Raw genomic sequence first — 21,819 nt, 5'->3', positions numbered from 1 at the left:
ATTAAGCAGACATCCTTTTTCTGTTCCTCATTCTTGCCTCAATGGCAAATGCCAGGGAAAAAAAGTCACCCTGGTTTCATAGGAAGTCCAAAGCAATCAATCACCTTTCTATAATCAACGGTCCAAAGCTATCCAGACCTAGGATTCCCGTTTAGAGCAGACTCTCTAGGGTAGAAGCCCTTTAATCACCTTTCATGTTCGCCAGCTGCCAGCTGTGCTGGTACAGGACCAAATACCAGCTCTATTGCCCTTCATTTTATTATGACGCTTCTTTGGAGCTGTACATGTATGATGATGGAGGGCATAACTGAAACAAATAATAACCAAGTCAAACTCTAGGGAATTAGGAACAATTGATCTCTTGCATAGGACATTGCTTTATCTAAAGCAGAATTTTATAGAAGGCAGTTTAGCTCCACCTTGGACCCCACTCATAGGGTCATAATCTTTTGAAAAGAGCACTAGTTGGGAATACTAACTAGTAAGAGGTGAGGATCAATGTCATGATGTACCAAATAGAGCTACACTGAAGCCTTGCTAACATGGGTCCATGAGGCCGATGGGTGAAGCACTGTTTATAAAAAGATTCTTCCGATTCATTCAATGATTAATAAACCCGTCCCACTACAGGCTCCAGGGTGAAACAAGCTACCATCTACAAAACTATTCCTTCGAACAAGGAGAACAGGGGCAAAGATGAAGGATATTTTCCAATTTAAAAATATAAATTTATATTTCTTTATATGGAAATGCATTTAAACGCAGATTTGTTATAATTTTTTTAAGTAATTTATTTTTTATTTGGATTCAAGTTAGTTAACTTATAGTATAGTATTGGTTTCAGGAGTAGAATTTAGTGATTGATCATTTATCTATAACATCCAGTTTTCATCCCAGCAAGTGCCCTTTTTAACACCCATCACCCTGATTCAGCTCACCCCTCCATCAACCGTCTGTGTTTATAGTTAAGAGTCCCTCATGGTTTGCCTCCCTATTTTTATCTTATTTTATTTTTCCTCCTCTGCCCCTATGTTTTGTTCCTTAAATTCCACATATGAGTGAAATCATATGATATTTGTCTTTCTCTGACTGACTTATTTCACTTCATCCATGTTGTTGCAAGTGGTAGGATTTCATTCTATTTGACTGCCGAGTAATTTCCATTGTATATGTATCTCACATCTTCTTATCCATTCATCAGTTGATGGACATCTGGGCTCTTTCCATAATTTGGCTATTGCTGATAGTGCTGCTATAAACATTGGGGTGCATGTGCCCCTTGGAATCAGCATTTTTGTATCCTTTGGATAAATACCTAGTAGTGCAATTGCTGGGTCATGAGTAATTCTATTTTTAACTTTTTGAGGAACCTCCATACTGTTTTCCAGAGCAGCTGCACCAGTTTGCATTCCCACCAACAGTGCAAAAGGGTTCCCCTTTTTCACATCCTCATCAATATCTGTTGCTTCCTGAGTTGTTAATGTTAGCCGTTCTGTCAGATGTGAGGTGGTATTTCATTGTGGTTTTGGTTTGTATTTCCCTGATGATGAGTGATGTTGAGCATCTTTTCATGTGTCTCTTAGCCACCTGGATGTCTTCTTTGGAAAAGTGTCTATTCATGTCCTCTGCCCATTTCTTCACCGGATTATTCTGGTTTTTTGGGTGTTGGGTTTGATAAGTTCCTTATAGATTTTGGATACTAACCCTTTATCTGATATGTCATTTGCAAATATCTTCTCCCATTCCGTCGGTTGCCTTTTAGTTTTGTTGATTGTTTCCTTTGCTGTGCAGAAGATTTTTATCTTGACTAGGTCCCAGTAGTTCATATTTGCTTTTCTTGTCTCCAGAGACATGTCTAGCAAGAAGTTGCTGCAGTCGAGGTCAAAGAGGCTGCCGTTTTCTCCTCTAGGATTTTAATGGTTTCCTGTCTTACATCTTCCATCTTCCAACCATTTTGAATTTATTTTTATGTATGGTATAAAGAAGTGGTCCAGGTTCATTCTTCTGCAAGTCACTGTCCAGTTTTCCCAACACTGTTTGCTGAGAGACTTTTTTCCATTGGATATTCTTTCATGCTTTGTTGAAGATTAGTTGGCCATACATCTGTGGGTCCATTCCTGGGTTCTCTATCCTGTTCCATTGATCTATGTGTCTTTTTGTGCCAGTACCATACCATCTTGATGACTACAGCTTTGTAATAACAGCTTGAAGTCCAGAATTGTGATGCCTCCAGCTTTGGTTTTCTTTTCAACATTATTTTGGCTATTCAGGGTCTTTTCTGGTTCCATAAACATTTTAGAATTGTTTGTTCTAGCTCTGTGAAGAATGCTGGTGTCATTTTGATAGGGATTGCCTTGAATGTGTAGATTGCTTTGGGTAGCATAGACATTTTAACAATGTTTGGTCTTCCAAAGCATGGAATGTTCTTCCATTTCTTTGTGTCTTCTTCAATTTCTTTCATTAGCATTCTATAGTTTTCAGCGTACAGATATTTTTCCTCTTTAGTTAGGTTTATTCCTAGGTATCTTATGGTTTTTAGTGCAATTGTAAATGGGATCAATTCCTTGATTTCTCTTTATGTTGCTTCATTATTGGTGTATAGAAATGCAACAGATTTCTGTACATTAATTTTATATCCTGCAACTTTGCTGAATTCATGTTCAAGCAATTTTTTTGGTGGAATCTTTTGGGTTTTCTACATAGAGAATCATGTATCTGCAAAGAGTGAAAGTTTGACGTCTTTCTTGCCAATTTGGATGCCTTTTATTTCTTTTTGTTGCCTGATTGCTGAGGCTAGGACTTCCAGTACTACATTGAACAATAGTGGTGAGAGTGGACATGCCTGTCATGTTCTTCACCTTAATGGGAAAACTCTCAGTTTTTTTCCCACTGAGGATGACATTAGCTGTGGGTTTTTAGTACATGGCCTTTATGACGTTGAGATATGTTCATTCTATCCCTACTTTCTTGAGGGTTTTTGTCAAGAAAGGATGCTGTACTTTATCAAATGCTTTTTCTTCATCTACAGAAATGATCATATGGTTTTTACCCTTTCTTTTATTAATGTGGTATATCACATTGATTGATCTGCAGATATTGAACCACTCCTGCAATCCAGGAATAAATCCCACTTGGTCATAGTGAATAATTCTTTTAATGTATTGTTGGATTTGATTTGCTAGTATTTTGTTGAAACTTTTTGCACCCATGTTCATCAGAGAAGCAGACACTCAACCGACTGAGCCACCCTGACGCCCCAAGAAAAAATATTTTCAAAAAGAAATTAAAAATTCAAAAAAGGTTTAACAATAAAGAAAGTAAATAGAATAACAAATTTGCTCTTTCTGTACCCAAGAAAGAAAAAGAAAAGAAAACAACATAAACAAAAAGAGAAGCAAAGAAAATGAACAAACAAAAAGAAACCCAAATGAAGCTAGATCCAGTTTCCCCTTAGAGCTGAAACATTGCAGCACACTATAAAATGTAGACAAAGCAGGTGGAAGGGATTTGTGCTGGTCTTCTGGACAAGGGTCCTGCTACTCTGGTTCAGGCCAACTTGCCCTAGTGGAGATATGCCTGGAAGGTGTAGGTGGGCGGGGCTTGGTGGAAGCAATTTCGGCCTCTACTAGATGGTGCTGTGTTTCTCTCTGGGGTGTGCCACCGGGGGGGGGGGGGGGGGGGGGGGGGGCGGGGGGTGGAAGATGGCATCATCCCGTCCGCTCCTCCCCTGAGATGGGAACCCACAGCCTCTGCTGTTCAGGAGGAACTCACAGAAAAATGTCCCAGGCTTTTATCAGATCCCTATCCTTAACCTGTCTTCCCAGTGCCACAGTTCTGTGTTTTATTTCTGGCCAATGGCTGGGTTTCGAAACACCAAATCTTAAAAGGCCCAGCAAAACTCAGACCACTCCCCTCCTCTGGAGGAGAGACTCACAGAAAGCCCTTCACCGTTCTGTCCCAGAAAAGTAGTCACACAGTGCACACCCAGTCGCTGGAGTCTATTGTGGCACAGAGCAAAAAGCTGGGACCAGGATATCATCCATCTGTGGGCACCACTGTTCCCTGAAGTTGAATTGGCCACTCAACAGCTCCTGGTGGGTCTTTTGTCCTTGGAAAGGCAAAAAAAAAAAAAAAAACCCTCTTCAAAATGTACAGTAGGAAGTGGGGGGCAATCTCTCCCAGTGCAACCCAGGGGATCCCTGCACCACAGAATCTCCCACAAATCCTACACTAATTCAATCCCCACCACTCTTTCTCTCTCTTCCTGACCACTCCCTGCCAAAGGGTTCCCTTCCCTACGCAGCACCACTGCTTTCCTCTCCCCCAATTCACAGCTCCAATCCTTGTTTCTGTCACATTCTCTCCCTCCAATTGTGTAGATTGTTTTCATAATCCTCAGACCGATATCCTAGTTGTTTAAAATGATTTCATGTTGATCTAGCTGTATTCGAGGGACAAGGCAAGCTCAGGGTCCCCTTACTATTCCACCATCTTAAGTCCCTCCTCCTATTCCTTTTGTATCATAATCTAGAGTGGGAAGATCAAGTCTTAGACCGGTAAATATCAATTATCATATCTTTTTGTAAAGGCAGTTTTGTTATATTTTAATCTTTCTCAAACCAAATGTGCCTTGATTTAATATAGTAGTTTTATTTACACAAAGACCCATCATTAAGTTGACAAAACCCATTATGAAATTCAGAGTGTATATTCAATCTATGGCATCTTGGAATCAAGGAAATTTGGCATTAAAGCTACACATTTTCAATATAGAAACTATCTTTGAAAACAAATATGTGCAGAAACCAAGACACCCAGTCTCTCATTTGCTATAGATAGTTCCTGCAAGTGGCTTATAGACATCCGTGAGTATTCTGCGTATACATTTTCAAATGAAAGTGATACTTTCATACTCTTAGAAGTTCCTTTTTAATTCTTCGGTCAAATGGATTAGAAGGGAAATCTACTGGATTGGATAGGAAAAGGAAAATAGGTTTAGTGAATGTGTATACTAAAACATATTTGGTTCATGGATTTGAAAGGGCATAATTATTTGGTCTGTATTCTTGGGGAAAGTCTTTATGTTATATTGGTAGACATATAATGTTCGAAGTTAGTAGATTTAAAAGGATATGTCTTAGTAGTATATACAAAGACAGAGGTGATCCTCTGGAGGAGTGGCTAATGCTAATGCAGGTAGAAAACTCAGGTGCACATAAAGCAAACAACTATTAGGAGCAGAGGGACAAAGTCTCGCCAGCACCACCTTATGGAAGGTCCAGGGAAGAGTTTGGGAGGGTTGGGTATGGGTGTTGGACTGAGGTTATAAATGCAAAGGGATTGTAGCAAGCCTGCAAGCTCCAGGACTTCCTAGGCACTGCTGACCTGCTAGTTTCTCTTCCACTGATGTGATGATAGCAGTATAGGTGAAAGGGGTGCTTATGCATCTCCACTGGCTTCCTCCTCTGCTCTACCTGGGAGCACTACCCATACAGAAGCCTGACCTGAAGGTGTTAGAGTTCACCCTCCTGGTTCCTCGGTTGTTCTCCCTGCACCTTGTTGCCTTCAATGAGCATGGAGCCTGCCTCAAGTGGGCCAAAGATGTAGTCTATTGGTCCATCACTTTTATTATAAGATCTGTACCTTCAAAGTTTCCTTCTCCTTTTCTATCCGCTGCTGTTCCAGATGTAACTTCACAAGTGCTGACTCTTTGGCTGAGATTTCTTCTTTCAGCTGATCTACCTGATGGGTCATAATCTTTAATTTTCTCTTCATTTCTGTTATTTCATCCTAACAAAATGAAAGGAGAAATGTTTGAAAGTGAATTAAATAGACATCACCCTCTGTATAGAAGTTCAATACATAGTCAAGAGCTTTTAAGGGAGGTTCTCTCAAAACAATGGTCTCCTGGACAATCACCACCAGGTTGTTGTTCTTTGTACCTTGTGCCCATCAACCTGAAAGTACTTTGTAGCATTAACTCTCAAAATATTCTCATGAGATATATACAAAGTATGCATAATGAACAGTTCACACACACATACACACACAACACATACATACAACACACATACAACAAACATATACACAACACACACATTTTATTCTTCATTTTACAAGGGAAGAATTGGCCCAACAACAAACATTATAACTAAGAGATTACAAAGCAAAGATGTGCAATTAAATGACAACAGAATGCTGCTCCCCTCTCAGCCATGGTAGCTATTAGCAGTTTGAAAAATTAGAAACAAGAGAATGGCAATTCTACATAATAATTAAAAGCAGGACCATGATCTTCACATTGTATCAAGTTGTGTCATTTCTATTTCAAATAATCTGATAGTTTTGCACAAACTGATCCTTCTCTCTCAGGTGAATTCCATGAGATTTCTTGCTTGCCTTGTTCTAAATCCTGCCATTAAGATAACAGAAACTGCTTTGAACCCAGGAAGGGGAAGAGTCAAAACATAAAGACAAAAACATATTCTTTACCTGAGCCTCAACTAGATTTTTGCTATACAGATTCCTGTCTGACCTCACCGCTTCATACAGGTTCTGTTGCTGTTTTAATTTAGTTTCTGATTCAGCGATTTTTTTCCTGTAGTCAAAAATCTGCATTTCACGGATTTTTATGTCTTCCATGTTCATGAGAACCTGGGGGAAAAAGAAGTATAGGAAAATGGTTACATAGCCAATCTGTAATTATCAGTTCAGGACAAACAGATTTTGATCTAAGGGTAGCTGGTAGAAATGTTAGCAATCAGGAAATCTGACTGCAGTTCTGATCACTGCAGTGCAACACAGAAATTCAGCCCAGCTGATTAGGGGCAAACATACATTTTATCTACACCAGAGTTCTGCTCAAGCATGAAGGCTTTAGCAGTTATTTTGTGATCACAAGAGGAAAAAAATTCTTTCAATTCTGAAAACCTCTCCTGAACACCCACCCACCAAAAAAAGAAAAAGAAAAAGAAAAGGTGCAGGTTTAAACAGATCTTCACATGGAGCACTAAGAAAGATAAGAGATAACTTAGCTGTTTGGCCACACTCACAGCTTTATAAATTTAACCACGAAAAAGAAAAGTGGCCTTTGGACATCGATAGCAATCAAAGCACTGTCTTGCCAATGTCAAACACGCTCCATCAGGGAAACTCAAAGGATTTCATAAAAATGCATTCTATTGTGCACAAAACACTTCTAGGAAAGATGAGATACAAGATAACTGCCTCTTTTTTGCAACTATGAAAAACCAAGGCACAAAATTCCACCGTGAGCCAATGCTTCTCAACAAGCAATCCATACAATTGAAATTATATAATCATGACTCTTAGCTGCAATGTCCACAGAAATTGATTTTTTAAGGACAAACTTCTTCAAAAATTCCTTCAGAAGAAAAACTTTAGCAAGGAAGACTGAATCAATGGAATGATGGTCTAGACAAAAGCTAGAATATATAAGGGGAAAATTCTTCAGAAGATTTTTACTGCATTTCAGTGGCGTTATTTTAATTAATGGTTATAACTAAAGGAAAGAAACAGCAATGACAGAGAATAGAAAGAAGGGCATGTCCATGCAGTAACATGGCCAGAGAAGTTTTCTCTGAAAAGGAGGTATTTTATCTAGAACCTAAAGGTCAAAAAGTACTTACACCTTTGACATACTCATATTCATTACGACTCAGGTGTGGGTTACTTGTGAGCAACATGTTCCCAAGTCATTGCACTACAGAAGCCTTTTATTCCCCCATGTGGAGTTAGTATTCCAGAAAACACACTCCAAGAAACAATTCTAATGTCTTCCCATCAGAGTTAATGATGCCTAGTGTTTAATATATTTATCCTTTATATCTTTAAATAAACACCTTTCAAAGTTTTCTTAGAAATATTTAAGGAAAGGGGCACCTGGTTGGCTCCGTCAGTTAAGCCTGCAACTCTTGGTTTCAGTTCAGGTCAGGATCTCCCAGTTTGTGAGTTCGAGCTCGGCATTGGGCTCTGCACTGACAGCACGGGGCCTGCTTGGGATTCTCTCTTTCCCTCTCTCTCTGCCTCTCCCCAACTCTCTGTCTCTCTGTCTCTCTCTCAAAATAAATAAATAAACATTTAAAAAATATTTAAGGAAGGATGGAGTTAAATATTAGTAAAAGCCTTTTCAGCGTATATTATTTTATACTATTTTTTTCTTATTGGTTCTATTTATTTGATATACTTACTAATAAATGTTTCCTTTTATAAGTATTTTAATTTTATGTGTTTATAAGTAGTCCCATGTGCCATAATTTTAAATAAATGCATCAACGTGAATTTTTTTTTCTTTTACTTATTTACTTGGATCTTCCTTCTCTCTTCTACCCATATCAACCCCTCATTGACACATAAAGTAACCAGGTTAACAATTTAGTATGTGTTCTTCCACATTTTTCTTTGAATTCTACATATATTCAAGTCTTCTAGCATAATAATAATAACAGCCAATATTTCTCAGGTACATTCTATCATTTAATCTTTACAAAAAATCCTATGAGATATGCATTATTAATCACCCTCATTTTACAAGGAAAGAAATTTAAGTAAAAAAAAAAAGTAATATCACCCACAGCTCTTCAACTAGTAAATATACAGACACAGGGATTTGTTTGTCTTCCTTTGTCTTGCTTTTTTGGGTTTTGTTTTTATTTTTTAGCAAAATGTAATCTCCTTATACACATTTTGTGCACCTTGCTTTTTAATCTCTCGATAATATTTTGGGGAATCATGTGGAGTAGCTCTAATTCATTCTCTTTAAAGGTGGTTTAATGCCCTCCAGTGTGAGTGAGACACTATACATTCAGCTCTTCCCCTCTGAGGGGCCTTAGTTTGGTTTCCACTTTTTTGCTGCTCTGAACCCTGCTGAAATAATCATTTCTGTACATGTGTCCTTATGCTCCTGTGTTTTTACTTCTGTTGGGAAGGATTCCCAGGAGTGAAATATCTGGTTCAAAAGACATATACGTTTTTAACTTTAATAGATATTGATAGATTGATTTCCAAAATGGCTGTAACGCTTTCCATTTCCATAGTGCCAGCAACAGTTTTCTTAACAGAAAACTATCCTTGCAGTTTCAGGACAAAACCTCTTTGGTCATACTGGATGATGCTTTTAATGTACTGTTGAATTTGGTTTGCCAGAATTTCATTTAGGATTCTGCATAAGTATTCACAAGTGATCTAAGTCTCTAACTTCCTTTTTCGTTCTATTTCAGTATCAAGGTTTCTGCTAGTTTCGTAAAGTGAACAGAGTACCTTTCTGTTCACTCTTTCATCCACTCACCCATTTATTCATTCACTCAATAAACATGTATTGAGGACTTATCTATGGCAGGCACTGTAAAAGCACTAGTGATGTAAAGAACCAGAAGACACATTCCCTACCCTCAAGTTCACCTCTGCTGAGTGACTCCACCACAAAATGGATAACCAAGGTACAAATATAACCAGGACATGTATAGGGTGTTATGACAGGTTCAAACACTGGAAGGTTAATGGATAGTTTCTAAGAATGGTCCTACATATATTTTCTAAGCAGTTAATATTTGGGATTTAGACAATTTGTGGGAACTACCTCTTCCTTTTTATTCCTCAACCATCCCAACCAAGGACTCACCTCAGACCCCAAGCTCTCTCCTTGGCCTGGAGTCTTTATTCATTATCACTGCAGAAGGCATGGGTTATACATCACTAGAGCAGTGCCAATCAGTATTACCCCAAAAGATACAAAGTGCATGAGCAGCACTTTTTCGACAGTTATAGAGCCTGAGAACTATTTGATTCTTAAAAGTCTGAAGAAACTCAATTATAAAGTTATTAGGCCCTCTGTGAGTGTTGGAGCTTATTCTCCCTCATTTTTTTTTTTTTTTTTTGGTGGCCATAGCTATTGATTTTTCTATGTTTTCTACTTCTCCTCAAGTCATACCTTGATGTAGGTATGTATTTTTGAGAGAATTGACCATTTCGGCCATTTTTTTTAAATTTATGCCACTAGATTTGTACGAAGTATTTTCATATGCTTTTATAGTTTTATTATTATTAATTGCTATCATCCACTCTGTGTGGAAAGAAAGTATCCCAGGGGCGCCTGGGTGGCTCAGTCGGTTAAGGGGCCGACTTCGGCTCAGGTCATGATCTCGCGGTCCGTGAGTTCGAGCCCCGCGTCGGGCTCTGTGCTGATGGCTCAGAGCCTGGAGCCTGTTTCAGATTCTGTGTCTCCCTCTCTCTGACCCTCCCCTGTTCATGCTCTGTCTCTCCCTGTCTCAAAAATAAATAAACGTTAATTTAAAAAAAAAAAAAGAAAGTAAGTATCCCAAAGTAAGAATGTATACAGACAGTGGTGAATGATTTCGATGGTTGGTTGAGGATCTAGAAGGAAATAAATTAGAAAATCTGAGACAAGGAGGTCTGGGGAAAAGGCATGTGGATACATCTGAAATGAATGGAAACCCCATTCCTTCTCCCCTCATTTCTTTGATCCATATCTGCAGAATCTATAGCAGGCAGTGTTTTAAGGTACCACCACAGTAACGAAAATGTGTAAGTTAAAAATAAATGTAAAAACCTAAATAAGATATCCATTAGATCAGTTATTTGTTTGATTTTAAAAAAAGAAAAGGCACTACTTTAGACTAAAATTTAGCCTTTCTATGGACATGATTACCCTCTTTGGGGTCAGTGAAACGAATGGATTGAAAATACTTTGAACAGCATCATCAGCATTCAGAATATCAAGCTGCACATCAGAGAAAAGAAAAAAATCGCTTGTTCAATCACTTTGAGATATAACAAGAATAATCCTTTGCACAGACAGAAGAACACTCCAGAAAAAGGATGCAGCCAAGGGCATTTCTTTTGGAGGCATCGGCTGCCAGGGTCCATCTTTCTGCACAAAACAGTGCACAAAATCACAGTGCACATGCTTCTGGATTGTTAAAGCTGGGAGTAATAAGAACCCATCGTGATACCAAGATCAAAGATATTTTAGTTAAGTGACAATGGAAAAAAAAGGAAAAAGGAAAAGACAATTTACAAAGCAATTTAGTTCTGAGGGTTGGAACTCGATTTTTTTCTATGGAAATCATTCAAACTGATGTCAAATCCTGAAAATTCATAAAATGTGTGGGGTGTTAAGTAGGAGCAAAGCCTTTAGTCAGTAGATTGTCCCCTGTTGAAAATGGCATATCAGAGAATATGGGATGCCAGCTGTGGGACTGGAGTTTAATTAATTGATTACACTTTTAGATACCTCAAACCAACTCATAAGATAAATCCCACACAAATATAGAAAGCTTTGTTACAGCCAGAGACTTGGAGATCCTGGCCCTCATAAGCCTACTTCAGACTAGCCCAGAAAATGCTTACAGTGCACTATGAGGATACAATTCCAGTTTATAACCTACTACCTTTTCTTTTTCTGTTAAAACAACCTGACAATAGAAATAAGAGTGAGATAAAAATCAATAATGCATGCTGGAAATCTGCAGCATAGTCAAAACATCATATAGACTAAGGCAGGATAAGAAAGTAGGTCATTGAATTTGGAACCCTTTAACTTACATTTGATGAAATATCAGTATAATAAACTTCTCCAATAAGTTTTTCTGACTCAATGTCAATGGTTTGAATGCTGACAATGCCTTTACCTTCATAATGAAACTAAAAAACTCACTCTCTTAAAAAAAGCAAACAAACCAAAAAAAACCAAACAAACAAAAACTCTATGTGGCCAGGCACGTGAGATTTTAAGTCTCCTCTATTTTTCTTGCTTTCTTATTTTATCTTCTACCTTAAATTTAGAGAGGCATATCTATGTGTCTGTTTTTAATAACATATTACATTATGTCATAAAATGAGGGATAGAATAGTATCTACCTCAGATGGCTATTATGAGGATTTAAGTGAGAAGATACATATATTTACACCATCATCTAAGTACCCAGCATATCATAATTTCATCATTTAATAAATAATAGATTTTTGTGACAGGTTAACATTATGTCCTATTCTATAATATTAGTACTTAACAAATTTGATGTTTCTATGGGTCAAATTCTGTTCTGCAGGAAAGCAGTAATCCCTTGTACACTAATTTTATTACAACAGAAAAAGCTTATAAGTTGTGTATGTCCGGGGTTCTATCCTATGGAAGATGCTCTTATAAAACTTCAAATTAATATCAAAGAAACAGGAGCTTCATTTCATCATGAAGTACCTATTCAGTCAACAATATTTCTTTGATCAACCTTTGCTTTCCTCATTTACTGCTAAGCCCTTGAAAGCACATTATTATTCATGCCTTGGAACTTTGTGCAGGAGGGTTTTGCATGAGTGACACTGTTACAGGCAAATAAGCAGAGCATTAAGGGACATGTAGGTAAGCATCCATTGTGAAAGAATGCTTTCTGGCATATAAAATGTCTGGGAGAGGAATGGCCAGAAGTTTAACATTTAAAATGAAAAGGGAGGGGTTCTAAAATGAGTTAAGTGCATAATGTGCAAGATGGGTCACAGATTTAACTATTAACCAGGAATGGTTTTACCCAGAATTTACAAAAGTTCAGTAAATATGGTGGACCACAACTCACAATGCCATTCCTAGTGCCTCTCGACTTATCTGAATAGTAAAATTTGGGAGTGCAGCAGAGGAGAAACCATGAGGATAAAAAGTGCTGAAACGTTGGACTAGGTTATCTTATGGTTCTGCAAATATTCACTCCCTCTCCCTGTCCCCACCGCCTCGGTGGGAAGAGTCTATCTCCCCTTGCTGTTGAGATCAGACATGTGACTTGCCACAGCCAATGGGATGTCAAAGGACATTAGGCAAGTAGAGAGCTGTGAATTGTGCTTGTGTGGGTGGGTTTGTCCTTTGCTTTCCTTTCTTTCTCCATGAGAACACCATGCATCCTGAGAATCAGAAACATGTAGAGCAAAACCAGACCCAATTCACAGCCTCAAGCCAAGTACAGGCAAGCCTAGCCTTGATCACCTGACTCCCACTCAACTGCAGATGTGTGCAAAATAAGTGCTTATTTTTGCACTCCAGGGAGATTTGGTGGTTCTGTATTATGCAGCATTATTATGGCAAGTGTTGACTGAGACAGGCACATAAGAAAAGGTTTGGGATTCTGAGCCATCCAATTCTGGCACAGAAAAGGATCTTCTGCCTTGTTTGCAAATGCCAAGTGAAATTAATAAAATGTAATGTAGGCCTTTTAGTATCTAAGATTTCACCTTTTTTTCTCTAAATGGAAAGAAGCAGAAGGCAAATATCGACACTGTTTTTGCAGCCCAGAAGACAGAAGAGACCGTGCCATAAGTCACTCATAGCTAAAACTGCCAAGGATAGTTCAGGTAAGATTGTCCATTATGGCAACATGTTTCAAATGAATCTGAAGTGAGGGAAGGCCCATAATGATAAATATGTTATTGAGGGGCGCCTGGGTGGCTCAGTCGGTTAAGCGTCCGACTTCGGCTCAGGTCATGATCTCACGGTCCGTGAGTTCGAGCCCCACGTCGGGCTCTGTGCTGATGGCTCAGAGCCTGGAGCCTGTTTCAGATTCTGTGTCTCGCTCTCTCTCTGACCCTCCCCCGTTCATGCTCTGTCTCTCTCTGTCTCAAAAATAAATAAACATTAAAAAAAAATTTTTTTTAATGTTATTGAAGAAGAATTTAATGTAAGTACCTATAAGTAAGTCTTTGAGTAGTTAATTCAGATATCTAATTATACTTTCCATCCATCTTTCAAAAAATATTTGGTACCTATTTAGAAAATAAGTAATACGAAGAGTTCAAAATCAAATATCAACCCTTCTCCTATGCACACGGATAAAATTAGGTCAAACCATATAAGTAATTTTGCATTCTGTTTTTGTCAGATTCATATTGTGAACATGTTCCCTATTTTTAAAACTACTTTTCAAACACGTGGTTTTCATGGTACATAATATTGTCTCATATAAATGTAGCAGAATTTATTTCAAAGAATGTTCTTTTGTAAAACTCTTTGCATTTTTATTTTTCCATAGATTGAGTTCTTACAAAAGAAATTGCTGGGTCAAAACTTGGAACAACATACACTCACTCCAGAAATAGATAAAAACATCAGTTTTGTGACATTATCCCCAGCCCCTGATATCAGTCCTCAACTCCCTATCAATAGAATGCATGAAAGGGAGTTTTCTGTTTGTCTGAATGAGTGAGGTATGTGTGTGCGAGTGTGTGTGTGTATGTGTGTGTGTGTGTGTGTGTGTGTGTGTGTGTGTGTGTAACAGTAAACAAAGAAAGAAATATGGGGAGGAGCATATTTCTTATATGTATTAAGGACACACGGGACCTTAATAAGAAGTCTAGAGATGACTGGAGTTGCCATAGCAACATATATAAGGCTATCAGGGGTTAAGTAAGAGACAGAAAAATTGCAGTTAATAAATAATATTTTAAGAACTGTGCTCAGATGATTTAGTGATATATTATATAAGCTTATGCGATTAAACATCAGAAATTGTGAAAAACAGTTACCAGCAAAACTTGGCACTTTTAGAGGCAAACCATAAGAGATTTCTAAATACAGAGAACAAGCTGAGGGTTGCTGGAGGGGAGTTGGGTGGGGGGATGGGCTAAATGGGTGATGGGCATTAAGGAGGACACTTGGGATGAGCATTGGGTGTTGTATGTAAGTGATGAATCACTAAATTCTGCTCCTGAAACCAATACTATACTATACATTAACTAACTTGGATTTAAGTTAAAGAAAAGAAAGAAAAGAAAAGAGAAAAAATAAACAACAACAAAAAACTTGGTACCCTTACCTTTTACAAGGAAACAGAAAAATATATAATCCTGTATTAAAATCAGTGGCAGCATTCTTTTTATCACTTGTCATGTATCCATCTGTTTAACACACACTTTATTGGTGCCTAGTATTTACCAGCACACTGCAGGTGAAGAAATGAATGAGGTAAAGACCCTATTCTCAAGAGCTCTCTGTAAAGTAAGAAAAACAAATGTGCAAAGAAAATACTCGAGAAGATGATAAGTGCCATTCCAGAGATATCAACAAATCCGTAAAGTAGAGGTCAGGGCAGGCATGACCCCAGAGACGAGCACTTGAGCTGGGTATTGAAGGATGAAGAGGAGTTTTCCATACAGAGAAGGGAAGGAAGGATTTTCCAGGAAGAACAAAGAGCTTGGACTCTGTCTCATAAATCACAGCATACCAATTACTTTGTCTTGCATGCGTTATAGATATGTGTCCAAATACTGACTCACTCTACCAGGGGGGACCAAGGCATCCCTGGGTTAGTCCGCTGCAGCCCTGAGCAGTTTCCCCCTAATTCCCACTAGCTATAGACATATTATTTTCTACATGTGCTAAAGATGCACTGCCCCAGTTGCTGAGAAGTGACAGAGGTTTGTAAGGCTGGGGGTGATACTAAGATCACATCAGAATTTTTAACAGCTAGTTTTGATAGTGTGATGGCAGCCAGGAGTGGAGAGAGATTGATCATCAAGAAGGTGAAGTAGGAAGCTGCGACAGATTATATGTTCAGATATATTTACTGTCTCACCAGACAGTGCCTCTCTCTTAGAAGGATTTATACTCCTATCCAGGGATGTTGGGCTTGGCCACGTGACTAGCTTTGGCCAAGGGAATATGAATGGACAAGCCCTGCGCCCTTCCCTTACCAGCAGAAGCTCTGAGAGCATCACAAGGTTCACTATTACTCTGTTTTCCCTCTGTACGAGGCCAGCCTGAAGTGAAGATGGCATGAAACAGGGCTGCAGCTGACCCTCAAAGGCCATTGATTTGAGCAAAAGATAAATCTTTGTTGCTATAAACCACTGAAATTTGAGGGTTATTTGTTATAGCTTAAGCTGACGGATGCAGAGCCTAATGGGCCAGCCCAGGCTGGAGAATATGAGTTCCTGAACTGACAGCTGGTCGTCTCCGAGTCAGGAAATCAATCAATGGCGCTTGTAAGATGATTAAGTCAGAAGAGAAATGCTGTATACCAACGGCTCCCAGTCAGGGGTATGAGAATCACCGGGGGGATCTTTTACAAGGAAGACACGTCCAGCCAGGGCTTGACAGAGCATATGCATTTGTGTTCCTCCAAACTTACATTCTACAAACATCTGCTTGGCATTTATTTAGTCTAAGCGGGAAGAAGCTGATTTCCTAACAGTAATGCTTGTTTCCCACTTTCTTAATGTTTATAATTCAAATGTTGGCTGTCCTCCTTGTCATCTTCTCTGAGATCCCACTCCAGAAAAAACACAAAACAAATGTAAACATTCAAGCGCACTGGTAAACACTGTAGAATGCACTGAAGATTTCATTGAGGAGATGATAAAGAGGGCTTATGCTACAGAGTAGAGAACACTTTTCGAGGCAGCCGGGGGTGGTTGGGAACCTCATTAAATGAGTCTTTTCTCCCAAACTCTCTTCTCTCAGCCTCATACTTAAAACTTTCCCCCATTCCCCAACCCCACCTCCTGACACCATGAAACCCCCTCGTGAAGCCCCCTGCTCTATGCAGCTGTGAATGCACTGAAGGTGGATAGTCTGACCAGTCATGCTTAATGCTGGCAATGTGCTAAGACAACTGGTTAAAGTAGAATCCAAATCCCCGAAGTCATTCTTCAAGATACTGCCTTGAGCATTCTCTCTCCTCAGCAGCTTACAAGAGGTAGAGATGTGGGACTTAGCTACGCACCCTGTGAATTTCTGCCACAGGTGAGGTTTCAGGTTCCCCACACTTGTGTGAACGTTTGCCTGGTGCCAGTAGTTACTCATGTCTTAATCTGAGGTTATTTAATTGGATACCTTGCTCCTAACTACTAGCTGCAATCCTCGGTCTGAAGGGACAAGGGTTTCAGGGCCAGACGTGGGGGGTGTGAACAAAGGGTGCAGAGATAACGATGCCAAGAGCTCCCCCCCCATCCCATCCCACCCCCACGCATCCAGCTCTGGGAAGCTGCACGGCACGACAACAGGTGAAGGGGACCCCTAAGCACTGGCCTTGTCCATTTCACAGTTTGGCCCAGATCAGCTCTGGGACAGCTTTTACTCTGCTGACGTCATTTCTCTTAAATTCTCATGCAAACCACAAGCGCACATCTGAATAAATCCTCTTTGCTACAGTGTGTGACGATCAGAAAGAACGTGCTTGTGCTCCATCCACATCGTCAAGGAGTGACTTACCTTTTGGGTAAGGTCACTGGCTTCATTGATGTACCGATCTCGCTCCTTTTCCAGCTGAAAGATGATCTTTCTCTGCTTCTGAGCCTCATCCTTGTAGTTCTGGATTTCTTCTTCCAGGTTCCTCTTGGATTGTTCATGGAGCTTTACCAGGTCTATCTGTTTCTGGGTCGCATGGATTGCCTTAAGCATGTTCTAAAAATAAAGACAAGAGAGCAGTCACGTTACTCAAAATGTATGTGCGGCGAGGGCGGGGGGGGGGTAAATTTACCCTGTTTCACCCCTAAAATAATTAGATACATTGTTTTTTGGGTGAATAAAAATAATCATATTCTCTACATCTTATTTAGAGATTATGTTAATTTTGCACAAGACACACACATACGTAAGTGCACTAAGTGACCACAACATCCAAGGGAAATGAGTACTTTTTTTTTTTTGAAAAAAATAGTCTGTATTTTAAAATACAACAAATATATTATGGTATCATCATAAAATGTATATGTATATGACAGCATATGCAAAAATAATTTTTTAAGGGAGATTTTCTTTTTCTTTTTTTTTCTTTTTTTTTTCCAATATATGAAATTTATTGTCAAATTGGTTTCCATACAACACCCAGTGCTCATCCCAAAAGGTGCCCTCCTCAATACCTATCACCCAACTTCCCCTCCCTCCCACCCCCCATCAACCCTCAGTTTGTTCTCAGTTTTTAAGAGTCTCTTACGCTTTGGCTCTCTTCCACTCTAACCTCTTTTTTTTTTTTTCCTTCCCCTCCCCCATGGGTTTCTGTTAAGTTTCTCAGGATCCACATAAGAGTGAAACCATATGGTATCTGTCTTTCTCTGTATGGCTTATTTCACTTAGCATAACACTCTCCAGTTCCATCCACATTCCTGCAAAGGGCCATATTTCATTCTTTCTCATTGCCATGTAGTACTCCATTGTGTATATAAACCACAATTTCTTTATTCATTCATCTGTTGATGGACATTTAGCCTCTTTCCATAATTTGGCTATTGTTAAGAGTGCTGCTATAAACATTGGGGTACAAGTGCCCCTATGCATCAGTACTCCCATATCCCTTGGGTAAATTCCTAGCAGTGCTATTGCTGGGTCATAGGGTAGGTCTATTTTTAATTTTTTGAGGAACCTCCACACTGTTTTCCAGACTGGCTGCACCAATTTGCATTCCCACCAACAGTGCAAGAGGGTTCCCATTTCTCCACATCCTCTCCAGCATCTATAGTCTCCTGATTTGTTCATTTTGGCCCCTCTGACTGGCGTGAGGTGATATCTGAGTGTGGTTTTGATTTGTATTTCCCTGATGAGGAGCGACGTTGAGCATCTTTTCATGTGCCTGTTGGCCATCCGGATGTCTTCTTTAGAGAAGTGTCTATTCATGTTTTCTGCCCATTTCTTCACTGGGTTATTTGTTTTTCAGGTGTGGAGTTTGGTGAGCTCTTTATAGATTTTGGATACTAGCCCTTTGTCCGATATGTCATTTGCAAATATCTTTTCCCATTCCGTTGGTTGCCTTTTAATTTTGTTGGTTGTTTCCTTTGCTGTGCAGAAGCTTTTTATCTTCATAAGGTCCCAGTAGTTCATTTTTGCTTTTAATTCCCTTGCCTTTGGGGATGTGTCAAGTAAGAAATTGCTACGGCTGAGGTCAGCGAGGTCTTTTCCTGCTTTCTCCTCTAGGGTTGGAAATGAGTACTTTCTTGCTCCCATTTTAAGCGTAGGAAACTAAGACTCAGAAGTTAAGCTGCTTGCCTATAGGTTCATACAACAGGATTGGGGCAGAGCCAGGATTTGAGTCCAGGGCTGGCTGACCCCAAAAAGATAACCTCAATCCCAGCTCTACTCTTGTTCTTGTGAGCTTAGAACATTTAAACCTAATCACATAACAGGGCTTTGACTACACAGTAAAATAAAACCAGCTCATTCAAAATGCAAATATCTAGAATTAACATATGAGCCAACAATTTCACTCCTGGGTATGCACCCAAAAGAACTGAAAACAGGTGTCGAACCAAGAATTTGTACATGAATGTTCACAGCAGCACTAGTCACAAAAACCAAAAGGTGGAAACAACCCAAATGTCCATCATCTAATAAACAGGTCATCAAAATGTGGTATATCCACACAGTGGAATATTATTCATCCATAAAAAGGAATGAAGTCCTGCAGTGCCTGGGTGGCTCAGTCGGTTAAGCGTCCGACTTCCACTCAGGTCATGATCTCACGGTTTGTGATTTCCAGTCCCGCTTCGGGCTTTGTGCTGACAGCTCAGAGCCTGGAGCCTGCTTTGGATTCTGTGACTCCTCCTCTTTCTGCCCCTCCCATGCTCATGGTCTGTCTCTCTCTGTCTCTCAATAATAAATAAACGTTTAAAAAAATTTTTTTTAATGCTACAGCACAGTTTCAGCCTGAAAACATCATTCTGAGTGAAAGACGCCAGACATAAAGTCATGTATAATATGAGTCCAGCTACATAAATATCCAGAATAGTCAAATCCATAGAAGAAAAAAGTAGACTAGTAGTTTTCAGGGGTGGGGGAAACAACTGTTTTACAGGTGTAGGGGTTCCTTTGGGAGTGATGAGAATGTTCTGGAACTAGATAGTGGTGATGGTTGCACAAACTGTGAATGTACTAAATGTCACTAATGGTAAATATTGTCTTATGTGTATTTTACTACAATAAAATAACTAACCCAGTTTCTTAAGGAAATGCAGATGCCTGTGTCTCAGATCCAGAGATTCTGATTCTGGGATGGGATGCAGCTGCCGATATTTTTTTTTTAAGCTGCACTAGTGATTTCTGATGCTGAAGCAGAAAGTCCTTGGATTGGCTGCCTGAGAAGCCAGAGTGTTCCCTGAAAACATGGAGGCAACAACAGTGTCACCCTGACAGCCACACTCATGCAAGAGGGTTCACTTCTCTGGCCATAGCTGAAGGGATCAGGGATTTTTGAAATAGGGCCTTTAGCTTTTTGAAGGTCAGTATAGGATGTAAACTGGGAGCTGTTGATGATAGCCTTTTTTTTTTCCCAAACAGACTGGGAAACAGGGAGGCAATCTTCTGTGAAAGAGAGAAACGAAAGCAAAAACTCAGCAGGAAATCCAGTGGTGGTGAGACAGGGCTTTCGTGTATCCCAAGATGTCAGGTCAGGTTCCCATCAGTTCCACCTGGATCCTTGGGTTCCACGAGGCACCTGGTGGCCCCTTCCCAAATCTCCTACCAATACAGACTTGCAGCCAGGGGTCTGAAAACCACGGAATATAAAGACCGTAAACCTTGGCTGGGTGATGATGCAGAAAATAGAAAAGGTCAACTTTATTTTCAAGTATTGAATTAAACTTTCACTCCAGAAAAGACAAAGCCACTTTAACATGACACTGAAAGAGCCAAAATATATTAACATTGCTGCCTGTCAAAACCATGTCACTCATTCATTCAGTGAAGGTGGCATTTCAAGTCGTTGGGGAAAGAATGTATTACCAGTAAAGGTTGATTGCATACCTGCGGAGAGCTGGATGCTGTGCTAGGCACTAAGGATGTGCCCACCAGAAAAGAAAAAAGAAAGTATACCCTGCCCTAGAGGAGGAACTGACATCAGTCAAATTAAACAAATAAATGTAAAAGTAACGGTGCTCTATATGTCCTGTTGTGGCAGAAAAATCTACTGGTTGTTTACCAGAATACATAAAATATAAATGAATTAAATGTATATGTTTAAAATAAATTAAAAGGGGGCACCTGGGTGGCTCAGTCAGTTGAGCATCCAACTCTTGATTTTGGTTCAGATCATATCTCAGGGTGGTGAGATGGAGCCTTGCATCAGGCTCTCCGCTAGGCATGGAGCCTGCCTAGGATTCTCTCCCCCCACCCTTTGCCCCTCTCCCCAGTTCATGCATGGTCTCTCTCTAAACTAAAAAAAAATTTAATTACAAATCTAAATCCAACAACATTGTTTGCATGTGCAAATTTATAGAATAAAGGAACAGTTTCCAGCATTATGCAAAAAAAACACAAAAAACCACAATGATTTTCTAAGAAGAGCTCAGCATGTAAAGATATGTAATTTCCTGCTACTTCCTGAGATCCCTAGTCTCAGTTAAGCTTACAGAGTGGCCTACTTTGTCAATATTTGTTCAACTCTGGAAAACCGAAAGAAATCATAAAAGTTGGAATGAAAAGATATAGGCTGTTTCTACTTGATGAGACGAAGCTCTCTTGGACAAAAGCCATCAGACTAGACTGTTCTGCAAGCAGCCTCCCCCCTCTATAACTGGCCCTTTGATTTCTCCTCCCTGGAGGAAATCCTTGAGCAAGAAATTTACCCTAAATCCTTGAAAGTAGTTAATCTCCTAAGAGTGACTATCACTGGAAGGAATCCTCTGGAAGGGTTTGGAGAGGAAAGGGGTGGGGGTAAGGGTCCCCACCTTGAATGGAGGCTTTCCAGGCCTCAAGCCTCCCCCAACCCCTTCCTCAGCTTTGGACCAGATTGAGCTCCAAAGACTAGGAGATGTAAGGGCCAAAAGCAAAACCAAAAACCTACATCCCGAAAAGGTACAGGGAAGGTTTTT

At 39.6% G+C, this 21,819-nt stretch overlaps 1 protein-coding gene across 3 annotated transcripts in view; it reads right to left on the bottom strand.

Annotated features, from left to right (window-relative positions):
• The window catches only part of CFAP58 (cilia and flagella associated protein 58), a 106,725-nt gene that overhangs the window by 62,672 nt on the left and 22,234 nt on the right, over positions 1-21,819 (bottom strand). For all 3 annotated transcript variants that reach the window (XM_049645697.1, XM_049645699.1, XM_049645698.1), the window contains exons 9-11: positions 17,231-17,422; positions 6,493-6,654; positions 5,644-5,790 (exon numbers count right to left, since the gene is read on the bottom strand). In XM_049645697.1, coding sequence (XP_049501654.1) covers positions 5,644-5,790; positions 6,493-6,654; positions 17,231-17,422 — 501 coding nt within the window. The remainder of the gene's footprint in view (positions 1-5,643; positions 5,791-6,492; positions 6,655-17,230; positions 17,423-21,819) is intronic.

Source organism: Panthera uncia, chromosome D2, assembly GCF_023721935.1.
Source record: "Panthera uncia isolate 11264 chromosome D2, Puncia_PCG_1.0, whole genome shotgun sequence".
Taxonomy (NCBI): domain Eukaryota; kingdom Metazoa; phylum Chordata; class Mammalia; order Carnivora; family Felidae; genus Panthera; species Panthera uncia.
Note: the sequence above shows the minus strand (reverse complement) of the source record. Positions and strands in the feature narration are given on the sequence as shown.